Source organism: Delphinapterus leucas, chromosome 15 (assembly GCF_059928025.1).
Source record: "Delphinapterus leucas isolate spDelLeu-1000000601 "Yukka" chromosome 15, BTC_Dleu_Yukka2, whole genome shotgun sequence".
Lineage (NCBI taxonomy): Eukaryota > Metazoa > Chordata > Mammalia > Artiodactyla > Monodontidae > Delphinapterus > Delphinapterus leucas.
Genome location: NC_143143.1, coordinates 21,960,073 through 21,986,547, shown reverse-complemented (window position 1 = coordinate 21,986,547; position 26,475 = coordinate 21,960,073). Strand labels below are relative to the sequence as shown.

The following is a 26,475-nucleotide window of genomic DNA, read 5'->3' as shown; positions in this document are numbered from 1 at the left end:
TTAAAAATGGTCCACATCAAAAAAAATCCAAAATAAATAAATAAATAAAGGTGACACTCTAGAAGAATTCCCATTAAAATCAGGAATAAGACAAAGGTGCCATTATTACTACTGTTTAATTTGGAGGTGCTAGTCAACACAGAAAAGTGAATTTTAAAAGGGGTGTGAAAGGGATAAGGTAAAATATCCTAAATGTATAGATATGATCGAGTACTTCAAAAAATAAAAAGCATCAATAAAAATATTATTCAAGGGCTTCCCTGGTGGCGCAGTGGTTGACAGTCCGCCTGCCGATGCAGGGGACACAGGTTCTTGCCCCGGTCCGGGAAGATCCCACATGCCGCGGAGCAGCTAGGCCCGTGAGCCATGGCCGCTGAGCCTGCACGCCCGGAGCCTGTGCTCCGCAACGGGAGAAGCCACAACAGTGAGAGGCCCGCGTACCGCAAAAAAATATAAATAAACAAAACAAAATAATAATAATAATAAATAAATAAAAATTATTCAAAACGGAAAATTATTTAAATAAGGTGGTTTAGTAATAGAGAAAAAGTGGGAAGGCAAATGAATAGCCTTTTATAAAGTAAGGAATTCAACTGACCGATTTTTTTTGGTGTTTTTGGCTGCAGGGCATGCAGGATCTTAGTTTCCCAGCCAGGGATGGAACCCGTGCCCCGCCCCCTGCAGTAGAAGTGCAGACTCTTAACCACTGGACCGCCAGGGAAGTCCCAAGAATGCTTTTTAATAATGAAAAAGCATACTTAAAAGTTGTGAAAAAGAAAATACCACTTTAAACATCAAATGAGCAAAAAAAGTTCTTAAAGCTATTACTTCCCAAGTTTGTTGAGGGTATGAGGAATGCGCCCTCAAATACTGCTAGAGGAATAATAAATTAAAACATGTAATTTTTCTGGAAGGCAATACCAATAACAAAAGCATTTTCTAAAATCCTAATAATTTTTATTATATCCCTTTGATCTAGCCGTTTCACTTTTGGTACTTTATCCTAAGAAAATGATCATTATTGTATACTGAAAATTGGCAACAAGGATGTTCATCACAGTTGTTCTTATAATATCAAAGCACTGGACTTTCCTGGTGGCGCAGTGGTTAAGAATCCACCTGCAAATGCAGGGGACATGGGTTTGAGCCCTGATCCAGGGAGATTCCACATGCTGTGGAACAACTAAGCCTGTGCACCACAACTGCTCAGCCTGCACTCTAGAGCCTGCGAGCCACAACTACTGAGCCTGTGTGCCACAACTACCGAAGCCCGCGTGCCGAGAGCCCGTGCTCCGCAACGAGAAGCCACCGCAATGAGAAGCCCATGCACCGCGACAAAGAGTAGCCCCTGCTCGCCGCAACTAGAGAAAAGCCCATGCAGAACAACGAAGACCCAATGCAGCCAAAAATAAATTAATTAATTAATTAAAAAATATACTGAAGCACTGGAAATAAGCTGAAGGCTCAACCCTGGAGGTCTCAGATTTTGTCCTCTGCTCCTAAATACTCTACCCAGGTGATGTCATTGATGGTTTTTAATTGTACTCTTACATATCAATTATTCCCCAATATAAATCCCACCCCCCTCTATAACTTCAATCCAGACTGATATACTGAACTGCTAATTAATCTTCCCATTTGGATGTTTGCAGACACCTAACTCAGTGTATTGAAGCTGATGTTTTTTTCCCAACAAATCTATCATTTCTCTTATTCAGTGATGGCCTTATCCAACAGACTGCCTGAGCTAATAATCTGGAATTCACCCTAGGTGCTTTCCTCTCCCTCACTGCTCCCTGCCCCATATCAGATCAATCATTAAGTCCTGTTGACTCTACCGCCTCAATTTCTCTCTAGTGTCCAGGATCTATAGTAAAAGAGGTAGTTTACAGATATCTATGGCACTCTGGGCTTTCTTGCATCAGCGTAATAGGGGAACTGCCATCTTATTCTCCCACCACCTGCCTCTCTGAGTCACTACCCAACCCATGGCTGTGGGTGGCTGCCTATTCTATTTCACCCTGGCAATAGATCTGGCGCTTTGATCCCCACGTTCCATCATTATCACATCAGAAAAATTTAACTATCGTTGCCTTAATCCAGAGAATGAGAATATGATAAAAAGTCCAGCCAGAATCTGAGGTCCCAATCTTATTTCAGAACTGGCTGGGTTGAATCTGCTACCCCATCGCCATCCTGACCCAGCAGAGTGAGAATGCGGTATACCATTCATCCATTCCTCCGACTTGATGCTAAACTCGTAGGCTGTCGCCCACAGCTGCTCGTAAGGCACTTTGTTGGTCATCACGCTTTGTAGAAGAGGAAAGGTACTCTTCTCCTTTTCCAACAGCTCCTCCTCCTTATTGATCAACTGCAGGGCAAAAGGGGATGCTGTTTATTGGGTGGGTGGTTCTCCTGAACCCTAGAAGCCACCATGGCAAGTTCCCCAGTGCTTTGAAAACCAAGTTGAGGAAGATGCGTGTTCATCTGGAGAGTAAGACAGGAAAATAAGGCATGAACTCAAGCAAGAATGTCCCTGTGCTACCTCTGAGGGCCATGGCAGCTGAGATCTAGCTGGGGGAAACCTTATGATAATTTGCCACTTGCTCCATCACCTTGGCTCCAACTGTATCATATCCATATCCCCATTTTCCCAATTTTCATATGTACTTTAACTTAAAGTACATATGAAACTGTTAACACAATGTTGCCTTCTTGTGCCGAATTGCCTCAATGGTAAGAATTTTAATGATTAAAGAACTTACTAGTGAACTTCAAGGCAAGTTACTTAGCTTCTCCAAGACTTAGTTCTCCCATTTTAAATAGGGATAAATGAAGATACAGTACCTACCACAAAGGTTTATTATGGATATTATTAAGTGATATATCACATATGAAGTCCTTTGCACATTGTGCACATAATACACGCTCAATACACGTGAGCAATTATTCCATTATAATTCTTCTTTGTGTACTCAGTGACTAACAAAAAAGCTGGTATAATGTAGGGGTGTGGAAAAAGGTAGTCGAAAGCACCAATGAAAGAACTGGTCAATCAACTAATACTACCCACCTGACCGGTGATGTTAGGCAAACACAAAACCAAGGGCCAGAACCAACAGAGCAGTACAGTCATAAGTCCCCATCCCAAGACCCCAAACCTCAAATTCCACCAGTGCTTGATCTAGGTTCTTTGAAAGCTCATTAAGCTTTTCAACATTGCTCTTCATTTCTTCTGTAGTCATCACTTCACGTTTCCTAAAACCTTCCAGTTCCTTGTTGTAGCCCTCAAGTTTTGCCTCAAATTCTGAGCATCTGAAAGTAAAGACAGTCCAGTCACACTTGGACTTTCCATTTATCAGCATTGCTCACCCAATTCAAGCCTGGGGAGAATTTGATCTCCTGATACAATATATGTAAAACTTATAAATATATGTTATTATATATAATTTGTAATCCCACCTCCCAGAGACAGCTGCTTTGAACCTATGGTGGTTAAATATTTCCAGATGTTTCTCATATAGGTAAATATATATCAAAAATATATAATACATATGCTATATAATATATACATGTATAAAATTTATGTATATACATATTATTCATTTATCTATTAGGTATTTATTATTAAGTGCCTAATATCAAGAACTGCTCTAGGCATCAGGAATATATTTGTGAAGTAACTATGAAGCTCCCTACCCTCATGGAGCTTGTATTTTAGTTTGGGGAAACCCAGACAGTAAACATATATGGATGGATGAATGAATGGATGAACGGACGGACAGATGGATGGATGGATAAATCCACACATAGATAAAAATGAAATATTTCTGATAGTGATAAATGTTCTGAAGAAAATAGAACAGGGCAGAGTGCCTAGTGGATGCAAGTGAAGGGCTACTTTAGCCAGAGTGATCAGGGAAGACTTTTCCAGAGATTTATCTACTTCATCCATATTATCAACAAAGCAGTTCTCAAATTTACTTCTCCCTTTTCCTAACGAGGTAGATTAACACAGTGTTAAGTGGACAGGTTCTAGAGCTGGACAGGTTAGGTTCAAGTCCCTACATTGCAACACAGTAGCTATGTGACCTTGGTCAAGTCCTTTAACCTCTGTATGCCTCAGCTAAAGAAAACAGGGATGGATAAAGTACCTACTTTAGTATTTAATAAGCTAGCATATACAAAATGCTCAGAATTAAGCCTGGTACATAATAATCACTATAAAAATGTTTAGTCTCATTCACTAGAATTTAAACTCTATCAATGCAGTTTTAATCTCCTTAATGCTTTTTTGTATCTCCAGCACTTAGAAGAGTGTCTGGCATAAAACAATCAATACTCATTGAATGAATAAGGGGATTTGCCATTCAGAACAGCTATAGTAACATACCATAAATTTGGCTATTATCTTAAGAACACTTAATCCTGTTATGGCAGTTTTGATGTTCTTTTTTTCTAAAAAGTAATTTAAGAGAGTTAATTTTCAATGGTTTGATTTGGGTTTTATTTCTAATTACACTGTGTGGTAAGCAGCCTCTGGTAAGGTCCCCAAAGAGCCACACCTCCTGGTACTTTATATCCTTCTGTAACTGTCTCCTTTTGAGCTGGGCTAGACCTAGTAACTCACTTCTAACGAAGAATACGGCAAAAGTTATGGGACGTTACTCCCAAGATTAGGTTACAAAAAGACTGTGACTTTCTCTCTCTCTGTCTCTCTCCCTCTCTCTCTCTCTTTCTCTCTCTCTGAAGGAAGCCAGCTGCCATGTTACGAGCTACTCTATGGAGAGGTCCATATAGCAAGGAATAGAGGGAAGTTTCTGGCCAACAGCTTATGAGGAGCTGAATCCTACTAACAATCATGTGAGTGAGCCTGGATGGAGATCCTCACCCAGTGGAGCCCTAAGATGAGACTGCAGCCTTGGCTGACATTCTGACTGCAACTTCGTAAGAGACCTTGAGTCAGAGGTATACTCTAAGCTGCACCTAGATTTCTGACCCACAGAAACTGTGAGATAATGAATGTTTGTTGTTTTAAGTTGCTATTTTTCAGAATGATTTGTCATGCAGAAATAGATAACTAATACACACTATTATAACAGAGTATGGCCAATATCGTTTCTGCTTCTTTAAATATTTTTTCTTGGGGAGGGGTTCCTAAAATATGGTCAATTTTTGTAAATGTTCTAAGGACATTTTTAAAAATAAATTTATTTATTTGTTTATTTTTGGCTGTGTTGGGTCTTTGTTGCCGCATGCGGGCTTTCTCTAGCTGCGGCAAGCAGGGGCTACTCTTCGTCGCAGTGCACAGACTTCTCATTGCAGTGGTTTCTCTTGTTGCAAAGCACGGTTTCTAGGCATGCGGGCTCAGTAGTTGCAGCTTGCGGGCTCTAGAGCGCAGGCTCAGTAGCTGTGGTGCACGGGCTTAGTTGTTCCACAGCACGTGGGATATCCCCAGATCAGGGATGGAACCCGTGTTCCTGCATTGGCAGGCAGATTCTTAACCACTGCGCCACCAGGGAAGTCCCCTAAGGACATTTAAGAATAGTTTTTTCCATTGTAGAGTAGAAGGTTTGATACACATCCAACAAATTAAGGTTCTTAATTATTTACTTCCATTATCTCCTTATTCAAGTTTCACTTCATTTATTTTTAATTGAGTGATTATTTGATATAAAAGGGTTGATGACTGCTTTAACGTTATTCCACCCACTTAAGTAACCGTGTTTGAATCACTAATGTTTTTGCCTTGACTTTGACTCTATCTGATATTAATATGGCTGACTCCGTTTTCTTTTTCCTCATATTTGCATGCAGTACTCTTGCCCACGGACAAACTTAAATTTTCTTTGCTACCTATTAGCACAGGAGATCAGGGACAAAGATTAGTAACAGGATTTAAATCAGCTATTAAAATTTTATAGGAAATACAGAGGACAGAGGAACATATTAAATGACACCCCAGAGGTACAATCAGGAAAGTCTAGATCTGGGGACAAAAGACTTGGTTTCTTCAATAAATAAATTACAAGGAAAAAAACCAAAGGAGATGGAGGGGGGACCTACAGATAAAAAGAAATCTAAGAGACATGTCAACCAATTGCAATGCTGTAGACATTTTTGAATTCTGATTCAAGTAAACAAACCATAAAAAGAAAAAATTAATTAGATCATCTTGGTCCCCAGATTAAAAACCATCAGTGACTTTCTACCATACTTAATAAGGAACCCAAACTCATTACCACGACTTCAAGGACGTGCTCCTCTAACTCTTCAGCCTCCTTTTATAGCTACTCTCCTTCTTAGGCAAAGGTATTCCCATGATGGAGCCATTGCTCACGCTATGCTCAATGCCTGGACAGGACCCCCTTCTACTCTCTCCCTCCCCACATCTTCCCTTGATGGGATCCTTCTCATCCTTCAAGTCTTATTTACATGAGCCTTTCCCTGACTTGCCCATTGAATGCAATCACTGTGCTCTGTCACCCTGTTCTTTTCCTTCGTAGAGCTTCCGTATTTATCTGCTTTATCTTCCATCTCCCATGCCCCTTTTGTTCTCTGTATCCTCAGAGAAGAGGAATGGAGACAGGAGCCCAAGAGGAAACTGGGCAAGGTGGCCACTGCCACCCTCTCCTTCCCCTGATTGTTTTTCACCAAAGTCTTAAGGATTCAAAGATAGAGAACATAAGTGCTATGAGAGACAGCCTGCTTCTTCTCAGATTTTTGTTTTGTTTTGTTTTGTAATAATCTCTGATTTTAGACTCTGGTAGGTATTAATTTTAGAGAATATCCTTACTGGAAAAAAGTCTCATTCATTCACTCATTCATTCATTCATCAAAAGAGTAAGCACCTGCTATTTGCAAGGCACTGCGCTCTATCTGGATCCCAGAACACAATCTGGGTACTCCCCCTAAGGCACCTTTCTTTCTTCCCAGAAGATGCACTCTTATGGCAAAGAGCAGCTCACATTCCTGAGATGTCCGTCATGTATATTCCAGGTCACTTCCAGGCCCGTGGAACCTACCACTGAGTGGAACAAAATGAGGAGAAAGTGGATTCTCCTGTTATCTACACAATTAGGTGCTGCTGGGTGCCTTTTCACATCGTTAAGATTCTTCTTGAGGCTCCAAACACAGACACACACACAAAGATAAATCTCTGATAAAAGCACTCTTGAATTCTTCCCAGAGGGAAAGAGTAAACAAACTCAGTGATTATTGTAAAATATTATGATTATTATTGTTTTAAATTTCTTTTTTTAAATTTTATTGATGTATAGTTGACTAACAATATTACTGATATATTGGTCTCAGGTGTATAACACAGTGATTTGGTATTTTTATAGATTACACACCATACAAAGTTATTATAAAATATTGACTCTATTCCTTGTGCTGTGCATTACATCCCTGTAACATATTTTATAACTGACAGTTTGTATTGTTTTAAATTTTTATAATTGCTTAGCACATTACAGTTTCTAAAGTGCTTTCATGTCCATAATATATACATATATAAATGTATGTCATTAGTAAATAGTAGATACTCAGGAAATTCAGTTAAGTAAATTGAGTTCTATTCGTGGGACCACCTGGAGTCTATGGGAGAATAATGCAAGAATTTTTAAATGGTGGATTGGTCAGAATTCTGGCGGGAAATAGAATTCACTCTGATGTTCAAAGAAAGAGACTTTAATTAAGGGACTACTTACAGAGGTGAGATGTGGGTAGGGTTAAAGGAACAAAGAGGGGAGAGTGAAGTACCCAGAGACTAGCCTCAGAGGGAAGCCATTATGATCCCTAGGGCTGAGGGGACAATGAGAACTGGAACCACAGAGGAGCAAGAATTGTCATCCAGGAAGGAGGCAGCTACTGCCCAGAGCCCCAGGAACAAGCAGGGAGGGAGAGGGGAAGAAGCCCAGCAGTCACTCTCTAACCTCCTGAGTGCTCTCCACTGGCCTGGCCCTGTCTGGATCCAATAGACACGGGAGCCAGAGGCTACAGACCGCAGGTATCAGCCAACCAGGCATGGAGCGGACAGAGGAAAGGTGGAAAAGAAATTGGGAGAGGGAGTGGGGACAGCAAGTGGGGAAAAATAAGCATTGAAGCCAAAAAATTATCGTGGGCTGGAAAAATACGGTCAAGTCTCTTAGAGAGGGAATGGGATTGTTTCCACAGAAGATGAATGAATAAATGAATATTGTTAAGCCCTCCTCAAAGGTTTTTCTCAGGATCTATGCAAAAACGATGGACAGCAAGTTTAAGACTTCACCAAAGAGAGGGCTGAGCCCAGGGCTGCAGGTAGCCCCTAGAGCTGCTCCTCTGCTGAGTTCTGTGGTTGAGAGCTCAGGGACCAGTTGATGGGGTCAAGCTAGAGTTGCCCTCCAAGAAGAAAAAGCTTGGCACTCTCCTCTCATCATAAATGACACTTGTTCCCATTTCTTCAGGAGACACCCCTCACTCCTCTTAACTTCAACAGTTACTGTAAATGGCCTTACAGTAATGTTCTAGAAGTACGCTCACAAGGTAGTGGTTTGGAAGTTAAGAAGCATTTTCTCCCCAAAGAAGTCATCGTTTAAGTGCAAAAGAAGCTGACCACTCTTGAATGCCTGTCACGCACTGGACACCACCTAGGCGCCACTTCAGACCATTTCATCTCATCCTTCAATACAATGACACCTCTCATAAAATGAGATGATCTGAGATTGGTTCTACTAACCCATTTTCCAGATGAGGACACTGAGGCTCAAAAAGATGAAGAAATTTGCTCCTGTTCATCTAACTTACAAAATGGTTCTGCTTCTTGGTGAGGCATCAAAACTCAGTTCCATGGGGGAGGCTGTGTGTAAGGGGTGAGGGGGTATAGGGGGATCCTATACTTTGTGCTCAATGTTTTTGTGAACCTAGAACTGTTCTAAAAATAAAAATCTATTAGTTAAAAGAAATCAGGTCTACTCATTGGGCTAAATTCTGGGTTCTGGGGACAGTAGCCATTTAGGCAGAGGAAGAAGGCTGTAGGAAGAAACAAACACTCGCACACACACATCTTTTGTTGTTGTTGTTCTTCTTCTTCTTCTTCTGGGCAACAGACCTAAGTCATATTTTGAAGGTAGCAACTAAGTGAGTTTATCCTTCAGCCCAAACTCCCATTCTGTGTAGAAATCCCTGCTTTTATCTACCCTTTTCCTTTCTCCTCAGTATTTGCAGGGATTATGGAACCTAAAGTTGGGTAGTGGGAGTTTCATGTGTGATGGGAATGGTAACTGGTATGAATCTGCAGTTCCTAAACAAAGTGTTGCAAGCTGGGATGTGTGTGTTTGTGTGTGCGCGCGCGCACATGCACACAGGTGTGTCTTTACCATATATGTGGTACTTGGCCCACTTCACTTGATATTGTCTGACTTTTTCAGTGTGCAATATTTCCTTTGTCACCGCATTAAAATATTTATTTAGCAGTCAAACACACTTATGTGTCTAGAATAGAGCATAGCACACAGTAAAAATCCACAATAAATACTCGATAAATAAATGATTACAGGCACATTAGCACTGAACGAGACCAGCTGCAAAACAGGCAATTTCTCAGCCTCCAACCATGCCTTTATTACCCTATCTTGATATCTCACATATCTGTAGTCTCCAATGTAAGGCTGACAATTCTGCTATTATTATTGTGAGGCTATTATTACATGTTACTATTTTTGTGTTTTTCTCTCTGCGCCACTAAATTCCAATTGTTCAAGGCAGGGAGAGAAGGCATTGGCCGGCGTCACTACAGTGAAGCAGGCTTAAAGAGAACATACTTCAATGGGAAACAAAAGGAAATTCCTTCTCCACCAATTGTCTTGCGACTTCACCCACGCACTGCTGGGTGGGGCGGCTCTAGACAGAACCAGAAACATGCGGCATGTTATGAAGCTGGGTATCATGTCTAAAACAACCCCAGGCTTTCCCTGTACCTTTTAATGAGGTCCATCTCTGCCTGATCCCTCTTGCTAAGGAGAAGGTTTCGGCTGTTTTCAAAGATATCTTCAATCTGGTCTGGCCAGAGGAACAGAGTACTGTTCAGTTTGATATCCTCTTCTGCAAAACACACACAGTCTGTTCTAGGACAATGCTCAGCATAGGGCAACTCGCAGGGAATTAATTCAGCAGAACAAGAGGTCAACAGAAGTGAGTATGGGAGTGGCAATTAATGAATGGGCCCATTATTGATGAACGATAGCCAGCATTTATTGAACACTTCCCACAGGCCAGGCTAGAAGGTAGACGGTATTATCATCCTCGTTTTAACAGATGGGAAGCAAAGTTAAGCCAAGTGGTCAAGGTCACACCAGTAGGAGACAGCAGAGCAGATTTCAAACCCAGGTCTAAGTCTAACCAACTCCAAAGCCTACGTTCTAACCACTGTGCTTCATTATCTTCCCAGGCTAGGTCTGAGTAGAAACCTAGGTTGAAGTTCAGTACTATTCTTTAAACTATTTCACCTCACCTGAGTTTCAGTCTCCCTTTTGGTTAAAGGTCAGTGATAATACCAATGCCAGATGCCCTACCCATCTTATGGCTCTGGTCAGTTAAAATGCCCTGGGTTCCCTCTGTACCCTTGGGAATTTAGAAGGCAGAGACCACAGTGAGAGAGTCCAGGCGGATGGTTATGGTGGACCACTTTCCACTCCCAGTCCCTATATCTACCTTCCATAACCATCCCCCCTAAACATTGTGAACACCAGGTAATTCACAGGTATTTCCAGATGGAAAAGGGCTCTGAAACTTGGCTTGTAGAGGGCATATTAGTTTTTCCTTCAGAACCTGGTCCTTACAAAGTTAGGTCCTTACGGAGTCCTAACTTGGCTCAGTAAGCCTTGAAGGGGCCCTGATCATTTCTTTCCTTTTAATATATGCAGGAGCATGAAGGAAAGTGCCCTGGCCTCCTCAAAGGTGGGATTGTATTTAGATTATAGATGAATGCAACCTACCCACTTATAAAAGGACTCTGCATTTGAAAGTGACTTTTCCAGGAACACCAGGCACAAGATGCAAAGACAGGCATCTAAGAACCAGTCAAGTTCCTAGATATTTCTTCTTTCTGTCTAACAATAAGATTCTCTTTGATTCAAATTCCAGTGTGGAATTAGTGCCTCTACTATATGGACACACTTGCAAAGTAGCTCTCCTGATATTTAGTGGTAGAATTGCTAACTCTCCTTCCCCTGGCTCCTTATCCTTAAAAATATAAATATACACATAGAGTTGCATGTACACACATGACATTGGACTTACGGGGCAAGTCTGCATAGTCCATCAGGAACTCTAACCGTTCAGCTGCATCTTTAAGTTGCCTCCTGAGTTTGAACACGGTGACATCGCTGGATTTCTTTAAGAATTCAATGAGGAATACTAGCTCCCCAGTGTTGACAGGAATCTCACTGACTTTGTCTGCAACGATGCTGTACTGATTACAGATGCTACAGGGAAAGAAACAGCCATCATCATTATCTAAAAATAGCTTTCTTATAAGACCCACTATACTAAACAAACATGGCTCCTATTTGGAGACTAGAACAATGTTTTCCAACTTTTCTCTACCTGAAAATTCTTGATGGATAATATTCACATACATACCATATTTTAGAAATAATAACAGTAGAAATGATAATAATATATGACATGTACTAGGCCCTTTACTACGTGCCATGCCCCATTCTAATCACTGAATGAATATTAACTCATTTAATCTTCACGAAAATTCCAAGAGCTAGGAACTATTATTATCAACATTTTATAATGGAAGAAAGGGAGGCTGAGTGACTTTATCCAAAGCAACATGATGTGTAGATGTTAGAGCCAGGATTTGAACTAGTTTAATTGATTCCAAAGCTTATACTCTTAACAGATACACCATGGGTAAAGTACAGATTTAGACCAAAACAATAACCAATATCACCACTACCAACAGCAGCAACTCCTCAATTTTACGTTGAAGTAGAGCACTAAATTAGTTTGTAACCACTCCTCTTAACAGTACACCTGCAAGTTTATCCTCATGTGCTGCAGGTAATTTCTGGGGGCATAGAGAAACTTACATTCATCTACTGGGACCGCTAGATCTAACTGCCCACTTATCCTTGAACACAAGACTGTGAAAAAATAGTTATTATAGGGATAATTTGAATATGCTCTAATTTATACAAAAGCTAATGAATGACAGTCTTCAGCATTTTAACTACAATTAGGAACAAGTTATTTGCAATATATCCATGCCTAGCACATGCCTAGTAGCCCTCAAGAAATGTTAGCAATAATAGCTATAAGAGTTTTTGTTATTATTAATTGATCATTACATGTTGATGGTCATACACTACAGATAGATAAAAACCACTCCTCTCAATGTTTTCAGTCCTCGATATTCCTTCTTAATGTGTGGAGACCCCTCCACAATGAAGCTAATTGTATCAAACTGATGAGAAAATGATTAAAACATCTTTACAGATGATGCTGGGATTTTAGAAATGAATTTTTATACAATTCAGAAACTTGCTATACAGAAAACTTATCTATTGTGCTACATGGATTCATAGTATTCTCCACTTTTGGACTCAGAGCTGGATTATATTTCCCAGCCTCCTCTGCATTTTTAGTTGAGTATTTTACCAGTCAGTTTGGACTACCATAACAAAATATTACAGACTGGGTGGTTTAAACAACAAAAAATGTATTTTCTCATAGTTCTAAAGGCTAGGAAGTCCAAGGTCAAGGTACTGACCTATTTGGTCCCTAGTGAAGGCTCTCTTCCTGGCTTGCAGATAGCCGCCTTTTCGCTGTGTCCTCACATGGTGGAGAGGAAAGAAGCTCTGTCTGTTTCTCTTCTTGTAAGGGCACCAACCCTATTGGATTAGGGCCTCATCCTTTTACCTCCTTTAGTCCTATTATCTCCTTATAGGCCCTGCCTCCAAATACAGTCACATAGGGCATTAGTGCTTTGCTACAGACTGAATGTTTGTGTATTCCCAAAATTTTTATGTTGAAATTAATCCCTAATGTAACAGTACTTTAAAAAAATTTTTATCTTTATTGGAGTATAATTGCTTTACAATGTTGTGTTAGTTTCTGCTGTACAACAACAAAGTGAATCAGCTATATGTATACATATATCCCCATATCCCCTCCCTCTTGAGCCTCTCTCTCACCCTCCCTTTCTCACCGCTTTAGGTCGTCACAAAGCATCGAGCTGATCTCCCTGTGCTATGCAACAGCTTCCCACTAACCATCCATTTTACATTTGGTAGTGTATATGTCAATGCTACTCTCTCACTTTGTCCCAGCTTCCCCTTCCCCCCTGTGTCCTCAAGCCTGTAACAGTTATTTTGAGGTGGCCTTTGGGAGATAATTAGGTCATGAGGGCTATGCTCTCATGAATGGGATTAGTGTTTTTATAAAAGAGACCCCAGAGACCCCTCACCCATTCTTCCATGTGAGGATACAATGAGAAGATGGTGGTCTGTGAACAAGGAAGCAGGCTCTCAACAAACAACAAATCTGCTAGAGCCTTGATTTTGGACTTCCCAGCCACCAGAACTGTTAGAAATAGATTTCTATTGTTTATAAGCTACTCAGCCAATGGTACTCTGTTATAGCAGCCTGAATGGACTAAGACAGGATTCAACATATGAATCTGGGGGAGACACAATTCAGACCATAGTAGGTATGGTCATGTGATTGAGTTCCAGTCAGTGAGAAGTAGGAAGCAGTGATAAGTATAACTTTCGGGTACAGCACATGAAACTGTCCTTGCATATTCCTCCATGCTCTTTCTTCCTGCCAACAGTCTAGGATATCAACACTTAGAATGACCTTGAAGGCTATATGTTAAAGATGTAAAGTCACCATCTCCTTGAGTCTCTGAATGCACACAATATGTCTCCCCACCAATCTGGAGCTATCCCGAGCAAGAATAAACTATTATTTTCAATCATGACATCTTGGGTCTCTTTGTTACAGCATGTAGCCTAGCCTAATATAGGTAGATCCTCTCAGTGTGATAGACTCCCTCTGATAAGATTCCATTCTTCTTCCCTTTTGTATGAGAAATATAGAGTAAATATCATGTGGCTAACCTATCAGCTTCTTGCAAGGGCCCAGAAGAGTGGTAGCAGACCCACTGTGAAATAAAGGAAAAATATATATTGGTCTCTGCCCCAGGTTCCTAGCACAGAGCCCATGAAACCCTTGTAATTTCATGGATAATAAGAGTACGTTTTGTTCTAGTGAGGTGACTCAGGGTGGGCTCCTAGATGGCTCCTGGATGAGGAGTGGGTCACCGGAAACACCGAGCCATGATTAGAAGCCTGGAGCAAATTAATCAAACCCAAGAAGGGGGTCATTGGACCCTTCAATCTATAGCTGGCTGATCAGAAGTGAGGTGACAACCTGGACTTGTGACTGGCCTCTGAAGTAATGGGGGGCAGTTTTATAGGACTGAGCCCTTTATTTGTGCAAGCTGATGCTATCTCTGGGTAGACAGTGTCAGAATTAAGTTGAATTGTAGGGCACCTAGCTGGTGTTACAGAATTGCGTGGTGTGGAGAAAATCCTCCACACATTTGGTGATCAGCAGTGACAAGAATGAAGTGTTCTATATAAAAGTAAAGGTGGGGGGGAGTCAAGATGGCAGAGTAGGAGGACATGGAGTTCATGTGTCCTCACCACTAGGGCACCTACCAGGTGCTGGTGGGGGACCCTGGACACCTAATGGGACAGGAGGGACCCCCAAGCGACTGGGATGTGGGGGGAGGGAGGGGGAAGGAGAAGTGGAGGCTGGACAGGACAGGCGCCCCTGAGGGGTGGCTGGGGGAGGGGAGGGGCTCCCATGCCTGGAGGGACACACTCACAGCGAGGGGATCAGTGGGGATGGGGAGAGGCCCTCTGGGGATCGGAGGATCAGAAGGGAACACAGCCAGCGTTTCCCCCGCCCACTTGGGCCCGGGGAGCCTGCTGAGGTCCAGGGTCTGATCCTCTGCCCTCAGAGGCCCCTTCCTGCTGCTGGGCCCTGGGGGCATGGGAGGAAGGAAGGAGGAGTAAAAGTAGAGCATAGACAGGGTCAGTGCCCCTAATGGGAAGCTGGGGGAAGGGAGGGGTTCCCACACTCGCTTGGGAGGGGCCCATCCAAGGTGAGATCAGCCAGCAGGAAGGGAGACACTCGGGGGATAGGAGGATCAGAAGGAGACAGGCCAGTGTTTCCCCTGCCCACTCTGGCCCCAGGGGGCCTGCTGAGGTCCGGGGCCTGATCCTCAGCACTCCAAGGCCCCCTCTGGCTGCACTGAGCCTAGGCACTACCCCTCCCCCCCTTCCCCCCCCCCCCCCCCGCCTTTTACCTCCGCTCTGGTCCTGAGCCTAGGCCCTGCCCCCGCCTAAGCCCCGGTCGGACCTAAGCCCCCCCACCTCTACACAGCTAAGGCCTTTTCCAGCTTTTTGTTTTGTTTTGCTGTTGTGGTTGTTTTACCTTGCTTCTTTTTTTTTTTTTTTTTTTTACAGTTGTTGATTACAACTTTATTTACAAAAGCTAAAAACTTTTTGATGATCCACACTCCAATGTCCTTCAGCATGGATTTTCAGGAATAAATTCACATAAAAGTCAATTCAGATTTCCATTTAAATATTGGAACCAATATAAAATGTGGCTTTCAATCTGCCACTGTCAACAATACCATCCTTAGGGTAAAAATCTTACATTGTATTAAAAACACAGAAGGCTATATACAAGAAATGTTATTTCTAATTCTGCCCACTCCATTTTCTACCATTTCACCTAAATTCTTTTTTTGTTGTTGTTGAATTTTATTTTTTTAATACATCAAATTCTTATTAGTTATCTATTTTATACATATTAGTGTATATATCTCAATCCCAATCTCCCAATTCATCACATCACCACCACCCCCCCCCCCCACTTTCCCCCTTTGGTGTCCATATGTCTGTTCTCTACACCTATGTCTCTATTTCTGCCTTGCAAACTGGTTCATCTGTACCATTTTTCTAGATTCCACATATATGCGTTAACATATGACATTTGTTTTTCTCTTTCTGACTTACTTCACTCTGCAAGACAGTCTCTAGGTCCATCCATGTCTCTACAAATGACCCAGTTTCGTTCCTTTTTATGGCTGAGTAATACTCCACTGTATATAGGTACCACATCTTCTTTATCCATTTGTCTGTCAATGGGCATTTAGGTTGCTTCCATGACCTGGCTATGGTAAATAGTGCTGCAGTGAACATTAGGGTGCATGTGTCTTTTTGAACTATGGTTTTCTCTGAGTATATGCCCAGTAGTAGGATTGCTGGATCATATGATAATTCTATTTTTAGTTTTTTAAGGAACCTCCATACTGTTCTCCATAGTGGCTGTATCAATTTACATAACCATCAACAGTGCAAGAGGGTTCCCTTTTCTCCACACCCTCTCCAGCATCTGTTGTTTATAGATTTTCTGATGATGCCCATTCTAACCAGTGTGAGGTGATACTTCACTGTAGCTCTGATTTGCATTTCTCTAATAATTAGTGATGTTGAGCAGCTTTTCATATGCCTCTGGGCAATCTGTATGTCTTCTTGGAGAAATGTCTATTTAGATCTTCTGCCCATTTTTTGATTGGGTTGTTTGTTTTTTTGATATTGAGCCGCATGAGCTGTTTATATATTTTGGAGATTAATCCTTTGTCTGTTGATTCGTTTTCAAATATTTTCCCCCATCCCTAGGGTTGTCTTTTTGTCTTGTTTAGTTTCCTTTGCTGTGCAGAAGCTTTTAAGTTTCATTAGGTCCCATTTGTTTATTTTTGTTTTTATTTTCATTACTCTAGGAGGTGGGTCAAAAAAGATCTTGCTGTGATTTATGTCAAAGAGTGCTCTTTCTAAGTGTCCAGTCTTACATTTACATCTTTAAACCATATTGAGTTTATTTTTGTGTATGGTGTTCTAATTTCATTCTTTTACATGTAGCTGTCCAGTTTTCCCAGCACCACTTATTGAAAAGACTTTTTGCCATTGTATATCCTTGCCTCCTTTGTCATAGATTAGCTGACCATAGGTGTGTGGGTTTAACTCTGGGCTTTCTATCCTGTTCCATTGATCTATATTTCTGTTTTTGTGCCAGTACCATACTGTCTTGATTACTGTAGCTTTGTGGTATAGTCTGAAGTCAGGGTGCCTGATTCCTCCAGCTCCGTTTTTCTTTCTCAAGATTGCTTTGGCTATTCGGGGTCTTTTGTGGTTCCATACAAATTGTGAAATTTTTTGTTCTAGTTCTGTGAAAAATGCCATTGGTAGTTTGATAGGGATTGCATTGAGTCTGTAGATTGCTTTGGGTAGTACAGTCATTTTGACAATACTGAGTCTTCCAATCCAAGAACATGGTATATCTCTCCATCTGTTTGTGTCATCTTTGATTTCTTTCATCAGTGTCTTACTAGTTTTCTGAGTACAGTTCTTTTACCTCCTTAGGTAAAACTTCTGCTGCCAGTGTCCTTGTCTCTGTGGTGAGCCACAGCCACCCCCCGCCTCTGCAGAAGACCCTCCAACACTAGCAGGTAGGTCTGGTTCAATCTCCTATGGGGTCACTGCACCTTCCCCCTGGGTCTTGATGCGCACACTACTTTGTGTGTGTCCTCCAAGAGTGGAGTCTCTGTTTCCTCCAGTCCTGTCAAAGTCCTGCAATCAAATCCTGCTAGCCTTCAACGTCTGATTCTTGGGAATTCCTCCTCCCATTGCTGGACCCTCAGGTTGGGTAGCCTGACGTTGGGCTCAGAACCTTCAATCCAGTGGGTGGACTTCTGTGGTATAATTGTTCTCTAGTTTGTGAGTCACCTACCCAGTGGTTATGGGATTTGATTTTATTGTGATTGCACACCTCCTGCCATCTCATGGCAGCTTCTGCTTTGTCTTTGGATGTGAGGTATCTTTTTTGGTGAGACCAAGTATCTTCCTGTTGATGATTGTTCAGCAGTGAGTTGTGATTCTGGTGCTCTCACAAGAGGGAGTGAGCACACGTCCTTCTACTCCGCCATCTTGAACCCTGTTTTACATTGTTGTTGTTTCATTTACAGTTTTATTTTTTCTAATAGATTTTTAAATTTTTCTAATTTTATTTTCTTTTTTATTCTTTGTTATTGTTCTTACTTGTTTCTTCTTTTTTCCTGTGCCACAGAGCTTGCAGGATCTTGGCTCCCAGTCCGAGGGTCGGGCCTGAGCTCCTGTGGTGGGAGTGCCAAGTCCAAACTGCTCGACTGATAGAGAACCTCAGACCCCAGGGAATATTCATCAGAGTGAGGTCTCCCAGAGGTCCTCATCTCAGCACCAAGACCCGGCTCCACCCAACTACCTGGAAACTCCAGTGCTGAAGGTCTCAGGCCAAACAACTAGTAAGACAGGAACACAGACCCACCCATCAAAAAAACATGAGATGACAAAAAAAGATGTTAGAGATGAAGGAGCAAGGTAAAAACTTACAATCCCAGATAAATGAAAAGGAAATAAGCGACCTACCTGAAAAAGAATTCAGAGTAATGATAGTAAAGATAATCCAAAATTTTGGAAATAGAATGGAGGCACGGATCAAGAAAATACAAGAAATGTTTAACAAAGACCTAAAAGAACTAAAGAACAAACAAACAGTGATGAACAACACAATAACTGAAATTAAAAATACTCTAGAGGGAATCAATAGCAGAATAACTGAGGCAGAAGGATGGATAAGTGAGCTTCAAGGTAGAATGGTGGAAATAACTGCCAAGGAGCAGAATTAAGAAAAAAGAATGAAAAGAATTGAGGACAGTCTCAGAGACCTCTGGGACAACATTTAACAATGCACCAACATTCAAATTAAAGGGGTCCCAGAAGCAGAAGAGAAAGAGAAACAGTCTGAAAAAATATTTGAAGAGATTATAGTCGAAAAGTTCCCTAACATGCGAAGGGAAATAGCCACCCAAGTCCAGGAAGCGCAGAGAGTCCCATATAGGATAAACCCTAGGAGAAACATAGCAAGACACATATTAATCAAACTAACAAAAAATAAATTCAAGGAAAAAATATTAAAAGCAGCAAGGAAAAAGCAAAAGATAGCATACAAGGGAATCCCCATAAGGTTATCAGCTGATTTTTCAGCTGAAACTCTGCAGGTCAGAAGGGAGTGGCAGGATATATTTATATGAAAGGGAAAAACCTGCAACAAAGATTACGCTAACCCACAAGGATCTCATTTAGATTTGACAGAGAAATCAAAAGTTTTACAGACAAGAAGAAGTTAAGAGAATTCAGCACCACCAAACCAGCTTTACAACAAATGCTAAAGGAACTTCTCTAGGCAGGAAACACAAGAGAAGAAAAAGATCCACAAAAACAAATGCAAAACAATTCAGAAAATGGTAACAGGAACATACATATTGATAATTATGTTGAATGTAAATGGATTAAATGCTCCAACCAAAAGACACAGACTGGCTGAATGTATACAAAAACAAGACCCATATATATGCTGTCCACAAGAGACCCCCTTCAGACCTAGGGACACATACAGACTGAAAGTGAGGGGATGAAAAAAGATATTCCATGCAAATGGAAATCAAAAGAAAGCTGGAGTAGCAATAGTCACATCAGATAAAATGAAGACTGTTACAAGAGATAAGGAAGGACACTATATAATGATCAAGGGATCAATCCAAGAAGATATAACAATCATAAATATTTATGCACCTAACATAGGAGTACCTCAATACATAAGGCAAATGCTAACAGCCATAAAAGGGGAAATCGAAAGTAACACAAATATAGTGGGGGACTTTAAAACCCCACTTACACAAAGGGACAGATCATCCAGACAGAAAATAAGTAAGGAAACAAGCTTTAAATGACACGATAGACCAGATAGATTTAATTGATATTTACAGGACACTCCACCCAAAAGCGGAAGAATGCACATTCTTCTCAAGTGTACACGGAACATTCTCCAAGGTAGATCATATCTTGGGACACAAATCAAGCCTTGCTAAATTTAAGAAAATTGAAATTGTATCAAGCATCTTTTCTGACCACAATGCTATCAGATTTGAAATCAACTAAAGGAAAAAAACTGTAAAAAACACAAACACATGGAGGCTAAACAGTGCACTGCTAAATAACCAAGAGGTCACTGAAGAAGTCATAGAGAAAATAAATAATACATAGGAACAAATGACAATGAAAACACAATGACCCAAAACCTATGGGATGCAGCAAAAGCAGTTCTAAGAGGGAAGTTTATAGCAATTCAATCTCACCTCAAGAAACAAGAAACATCTCAAATAATCTAAACTTACACCTAAAGCAACTAGACAAAAAAGAACAAAGAAAACCCAAAGTTAGTAGAAGGAAAGAAATCATAAAGATCAGAGCAGAAATAAATGAAAAGAAATGAAGAAAACAATAGCAAAGATCAATGAAACTAAAAGCTGGTTCTTTGAGAACATAAACAAAATTGATAAATCTTTACCCAGACTTATCAATAAAAAAAGGGAGAGGACTCAAATCATTAAAATTAGAAATGAAAAAGGGGAAATTACAACTGACACTGCAGAAATACAAAGGATCATAAGAGACTAGTACAAGCAAATCTATGCCAATAAAATGGACAACCTGGAAGAAATGGACAAATTCTTGGAAAGATACAACCTTCCAAGACTGAACCAGGAAGAAATAGAAAATGTGAACAGACCAATCACAAGTAACGAAATAGAAACTGTGATTGAAAATCTTCCAACAAACAAAAGTCCAGGACCAGAAGGCTTCACAGGTGAATTCTATCAAACATTTAGAGAAGAGCTCACACCCAACCTTCTCAAACTCTTGCAAAAAAATTGCAGAGGAAGGAACACGCCCAAACTTGCTTTACAAGGCCACCATCACCATGATAACAAAACCAGACAAAAATACCACAAAAATAGATAATTACAGACAAATATCACTGATGAATATAGATGCAAAAGTCCTCAACAAAATACTAGCAAACCAAATGCAACAACATATTAAAAGGATCATACACCATGATCAAGTGGGATTTGTCCCAGGAATGCAAGGATTCTTCAATATACGCAAATCAATCAATGTGATACACCATATTAACAAATTGAAGAGTAAAAACCATATGATCATCTCAAAAGATGCAGAAAAAGCTTTTGACAAAATTCAACACCCATTTATGATTAAAAACCCTCCAGAAAGTGGGCAGAGAGGGAACCTACCTCAACATAATGAAGGCCATATACGACAGACCCACAGCAAACGTCATTCTCAATGGTGAAAAACTGAAAGCATTTCCTCTAAGATCTGGCACAGGACAAGGATGTGCACTCTCACCACTATTATTCAACATAGTTTTGGAAGTCCTAGCCACGGCATCCAGAGGAGAAAAAGAAATAAAAGGAATACGGATTGGAAAAGAAGAAGTAAAACTGTCACTGTTTGCAGATGACATGATACTATACATAGAAAATCCTAAAGATGCCACCTGAGAACTATTAAAGCTAATCAATGAATTTGGTAAAGCTGCAGGATACAAAATTTATGGACAGAAATCTCTTGCATTCCTATACACTAACAACAAAAGATCAGAAAGAGAGATTAAGGAAACAATCCCATTTACCAATGCATCAAAAAGAATAAAATACCTAGGAATAAACCTACTTAAGGAGGCAAAAGACCTGTACACCGAAAACTATAAAACACTGATGAAAGAAATCAAAGATGACACAAACAGATGGAGAGATATACCATGTTCTTGGATTGGAAGAATAATATTGTGAAAATGAATATATTACCCAAAGCAATCTACAGACTCAGTGCAATCCCTATCAAATTACCAATGGCATTTCTCACAGAATTAGTACAAAAAATCTTACAATTTGTATGGAAACACAAAAGACCCCGAATAGCCAAAGCAATTTTGAGAAAGAAAAACAGAGCTGGAGGAATCAGGTTCTCTGACTTTGGACTATACTACAAAGCTACGGTAATCAAGCCAGTATGGTACTGGTACAAAAACAGAAATACAGATCAATGGAACAGGACAGATAAGCCCAGAGAAAGATAGAAAGCCCAGAGATAAACCCACGCACATATGGTCAACTGATCTATGACAAAGGAGACAAGGATATACAATGGAGAAAAGACAGTCTCTTCAATAAGTGGTGCTGGGAAAACTGGACAGCTACTTGTAAAAGAATGAAATCAGAACACTCACTAACACCATACACAAAAATAAATTCAAAATGGGTTAAAGACCTAAACGTAAGACCGGACACTAAAAAACTCTTAGAGGAAAACATGAGAGGAACACTCTGACATAAATCACAGCAAGATCTTTTTTGACCCACCTCCTAAAGTAATAAAAATATAAACAAAAATAAACAAATGGGACCCAATGAAACTTAAAAGCTTTTGCTCAGCAAAGGAAGCCATAATCAAGATGAAAAGACAATCCTTAGAGTGGGAGAAAATATCTGCAATCAAAGCAATGGCCAGAGGATTAATCTCCAAAATATACAAACAGTTCACTTAGCTCAATATCAAAAAAACAAACAACCCAATCAAAAAATGGGTGGAAGCCCTAAATAGACATTTCTCCAAAGAAGACATACAGATGGCCCAGAGGCACATGAAAAGCTGCTCAACGTCACTAATTATTAGAGAAATGCAAATCAAAACTACAATGAGGTATCACCTCACACCAGTCAGAATGGCCATCATCAAAAAATCTACAAACAATAAATGCTGGAGATGGTGTGGTGAAAAGGGAACCCTCTTGCACTGTTGGTGGGAAGGTAAACTGATAAAGCCACTGTGGAGAACAGTAAGCAGGTTCCTTAAAGCACTAAAAATAGAATTACCATATGACCCAGCAATCCCACTACTGGGCATATACCCAGAGAAAACCATAATTCAGAAAGACACATGTACCCCAATGTTCACTGCAGCACTATTTGCAATAGCCAGGTCATGGAAGCAACCTAGATGTCCACTGACAGATGAATAGATAATGAAGATGCGGTACATATATACAATGGAATATCACTCAGGCCTAAAAAGCAATGAAATTGGGTCATTTGTAGAGATATGAATGGACCTAGAGTCTGTCATACAGAGTGAAGTAAGTCACAAAGAGAAAGACAAATATCATGTATTAATGCATGTATGTGAAATCTAGAAAAATAGTACAGGTGAACCTATTTCCACGGCAGGAATAGAGATGCAGATGTAGAGCATGGACATGTGGACACGGGGGGGCAGGGCAGGGTGGGATGAATTGGGAGATTAGGTTTGACATGAATATACTACCATGTGTAAAACAGATAGCTAGTGGGAACCTGCGGTATAGCATGGGGAGCTCAGCTCAGTACTCTGTGATGACCTAGATGGGTGCGATGGGGGCGATGGGAGGCAGGTCCAAGAGGGAGGGGATATATGTGTACATACAGCCGATTCCATTTTTTGTACAGCAGAAACTAAGACAACATTGTAAAGCAATTATACTCCAATAAAAAAATATATAGGAGACACACGGAAAAGACACAGTAGAGAAGAACTGGATTTTCCGTACTCAGGAGGTAGACTGAATTGAGTTTCTCCTTTATACCCATTAACTACTAGACCCTCTAAAAAGTCCTGAATATGGGTTGACGACATTAACAACTGGACCAACATAACACCTTAGCAATATCTAGGAATAAACTAAGGACAAGAAATACTGTCTTCTACACGTACTTATAATATCATTTAAAATATAAAGGTCCAGGTGTCCTGTAAGCACAGGGCCACTCTCTTTCTGGTGTAGGGGATGCCATAAGGGAGACCAATACATTTTGCATCAATCCATGGCCTCTCTCTACCTTGTTGTCACTGTTTGGACAAGATTTCCTACCCTGAAGGAAACAAACAGCCAGACCAGAGGGATAATTTCTTATATCTCTAACACAGGGCCTTGTGTTTCTGGTCAATATTTCAGGTCATTGTTCTAGCAACTTTAGACCTTGTACCTGTAGTGGAAATGGATGGCATGCCCACTTTCTTACCAATGCACTCCAAGGTGCCCCCTGCCTATATGACCAGAGCAGCCCTTTCTAGGGCACACCTAATCACTGGAAACGGAAAGGTACTCCACTCAGCAATTACAGGACAGTGAAGTAGCAAGGGTTCAGAAGACTCAAACTCACCTAATCAGGCAAGTTAGTTTTTCTCTCTTCATTCAGTAGGGTGTCTTATATATGTTTTACCTACCTCATGGGGTGGCTGAGAAGACCAAATGAGTCAGAATCACTATTTTTAAGGTAGAAAGAAACTTCAGAACTCAATTACTAACCTGGAGTTTCTGGGTCCTTAGAAATCCCCAGGTTTGTAATGGGACCCTAACTTTCATTTATATTAAAAAGGCCAAAGGAAATTGTACAGTTATTTTGATGAGAAAGAAAGCACCGACCAACCAAGGCACTATGTTGCTTTGGTTTGACAGGAACAAATGTTTAAGAAAAAAAAATTGCTTGATGCTCAAACTTTCCAAAGGAAAGTGTCCTAGTAGTCCGAAGGCTGAAAACATTTTACTGCCCTAGTCCCAAATGTTTATTCTATAGGCAAAGGAACTGAAGATCCAAGAGGTGAAGCCAGGGGACACAAGCTAGCAAACAGAAGGTCTTGGATTCAAAACCAAGTCTTCTGGCTCCCAAACCAGGAACCCCACCATTTCATTACCCAGTGAGAGAGTTGAGTGCAGTGGTGGTAAGCATTAATTTGGAGTCAAAATGAACTAGGTTAAGCCCTGGATATGCCACTTGCTGACCTTTTGGAGTCTCAGTTTCTTCATCAACATAATGGAGAGAATAATGAACAACTTCTTATGGTTGGTGTAAAGACCTGATTAGATCTTGAATGTTCAGAACACTTACACAGTGCTTGGACTACAACATGTGCTGGAAAAATGGTAGCTATTGTCATAATTAATTTCCTGATGAGTTTCTGATATGCAGTTTGTAAACCTTAAAAGAGCTACAAAATGCTAAACTTATATTTATCTACATGTATATGAATAATATAATATATAACAATTTAATAGTGGTTATTAGTACTAAATCATTTTAGTCTATAGTTTAGAGCTCTCTGAGGAAGAGAGCTAAAATAACACGGGCTAACCATTTTGTAACATTCAAATAGAAACAGGGTAGCAGATGGTTGCTGTCCCAGCCTCTTAGCATCATTCCCTTTTCTGTTAACCACAGCCTAAGCCTTCTTGGGGTACCCCATCCTTCTCTTTCTTGGTTCTCATGGTTTAGAGATGAGAACACTACCCAAATCTAAACCATCCTCTTGGCTATGGTGTTTGCCTTGCTGTTGCCCAAACAACCCAAGTCAGGCCAGTGCCAAACCAGCCAGTGCCACAGTGTTGGAAAAAAGGGAAACCATTTTTTCCCCTGTGGATGGAAACCTGGGAGGATGTAAGTCTAGAGCTGCTGGGGCCCACAAACTGGAGAGAATCTCTCAGAGAACAGGGCTGACACAGAGGACAGCCAAGTAGAGGGAGGAAGATTGCATTCTATTTGTAGTGTTGAGGGCCTGAAGCTAGCAACTCCTAAACTTTCCAACATGTGAGCCCCAAATTCCTTGTTTTACATTAGCCAGTCTGGCCTCCTATCCCTTACAACCAAAAACGTCTTTAATAAATACTCAACAGTAAAATGAAGGCACAATATAGAGCTTAACATTGACAATGACAGAATCCCCAGACCCAGACAGTAGAAGTCTGTATAGAAGAGATTCTAAGGGCTGCCTGTAATCACGCTGTGTCTTCAAATGTGTGCTAGATGGCCAGTGAGAGAGCCTGTGACCTCAGACAGTCAAGTAATTTCTCTCTGAAGTTGCCTGCAAGAAAGCAAAGGCTGAAGGATCAGAGATGAGCTGCCTCAGGATGCTTTCCACCTTCCTACTCCAAGACCCAGGTAGTTCTCTCCTAACTGTTCACCTTCTAGCCTGAACCTGATTCCCTGCAACCGTCACTTTGGGCAGAAACAACGTGAACTGGAAGTTCAATCTGGTCATTGCTGGAAGGTGCAAGTTCTGTCCACTTTTCCATTCTCCCATTCATGCCAATTATCATTGCTATTTCTCTGCATGAAACAATAATACCTGGTGTTGGTGTCCCGGTTTACATCCACTTGGAATTGAATCAGATGGTCTTTAAGATTTTGGGCTCGCTCACAGATATCATAATTTAGGGTCATGGTGTCAAGGCAGAACATGGCCAAAGGCACGGTAATGTGCATGGATGCAATTTCATTTCTCCGCTTTTTTATGCTATTGATCCTCTGTAGAAGAGAGTAGATTCAGTAGCTTAATTTGCCTCTAGCCTCTATGCATTTGCCCCCAAGCCTCACCCCCCAGCCAATATAGTACAATGTTGAGCATAGTA

The 26,475-nt window shown here is 40.8% G+C and overlaps 1 protein-coding gene across 1 annotated transcript in view; it reads right to left on the bottom strand.

Moving 5' to 3' along the window:
* DNAH3 (dynein axonemal heavy chain 3) overlaps window positions 1-26,475 on the bottom strand; it is a 196,159-nt gene that overhangs the window by 143,061 nt on the left and 26,623 nt on the right. Inside the window, exons 13-17 of the mRNA XM_089896064.1 lie at window positions 26,193-26,371; window positions 11,281-11,465; window positions 9,960-10,083; window positions 3,162-3,315; window positions 2,227-2,371 (exon numbers count right to left, since the gene is read on the bottom strand). Of these exons, the coding sequence (XP_089752190.1) occupies window positions 2,227-2,371; window positions 3,162-3,315; window positions 9,960-10,083; window positions 11,281-11,465; window positions 26,193-26,371 (787 nt within the window). The remainder of the gene's footprint in view (window positions 1-2,226; window positions 2,372-3,161; window positions 3,316-9,959; window positions 10,084-11,280; window positions 11,466-26,192; window positions 26,372-26,475) is intronic.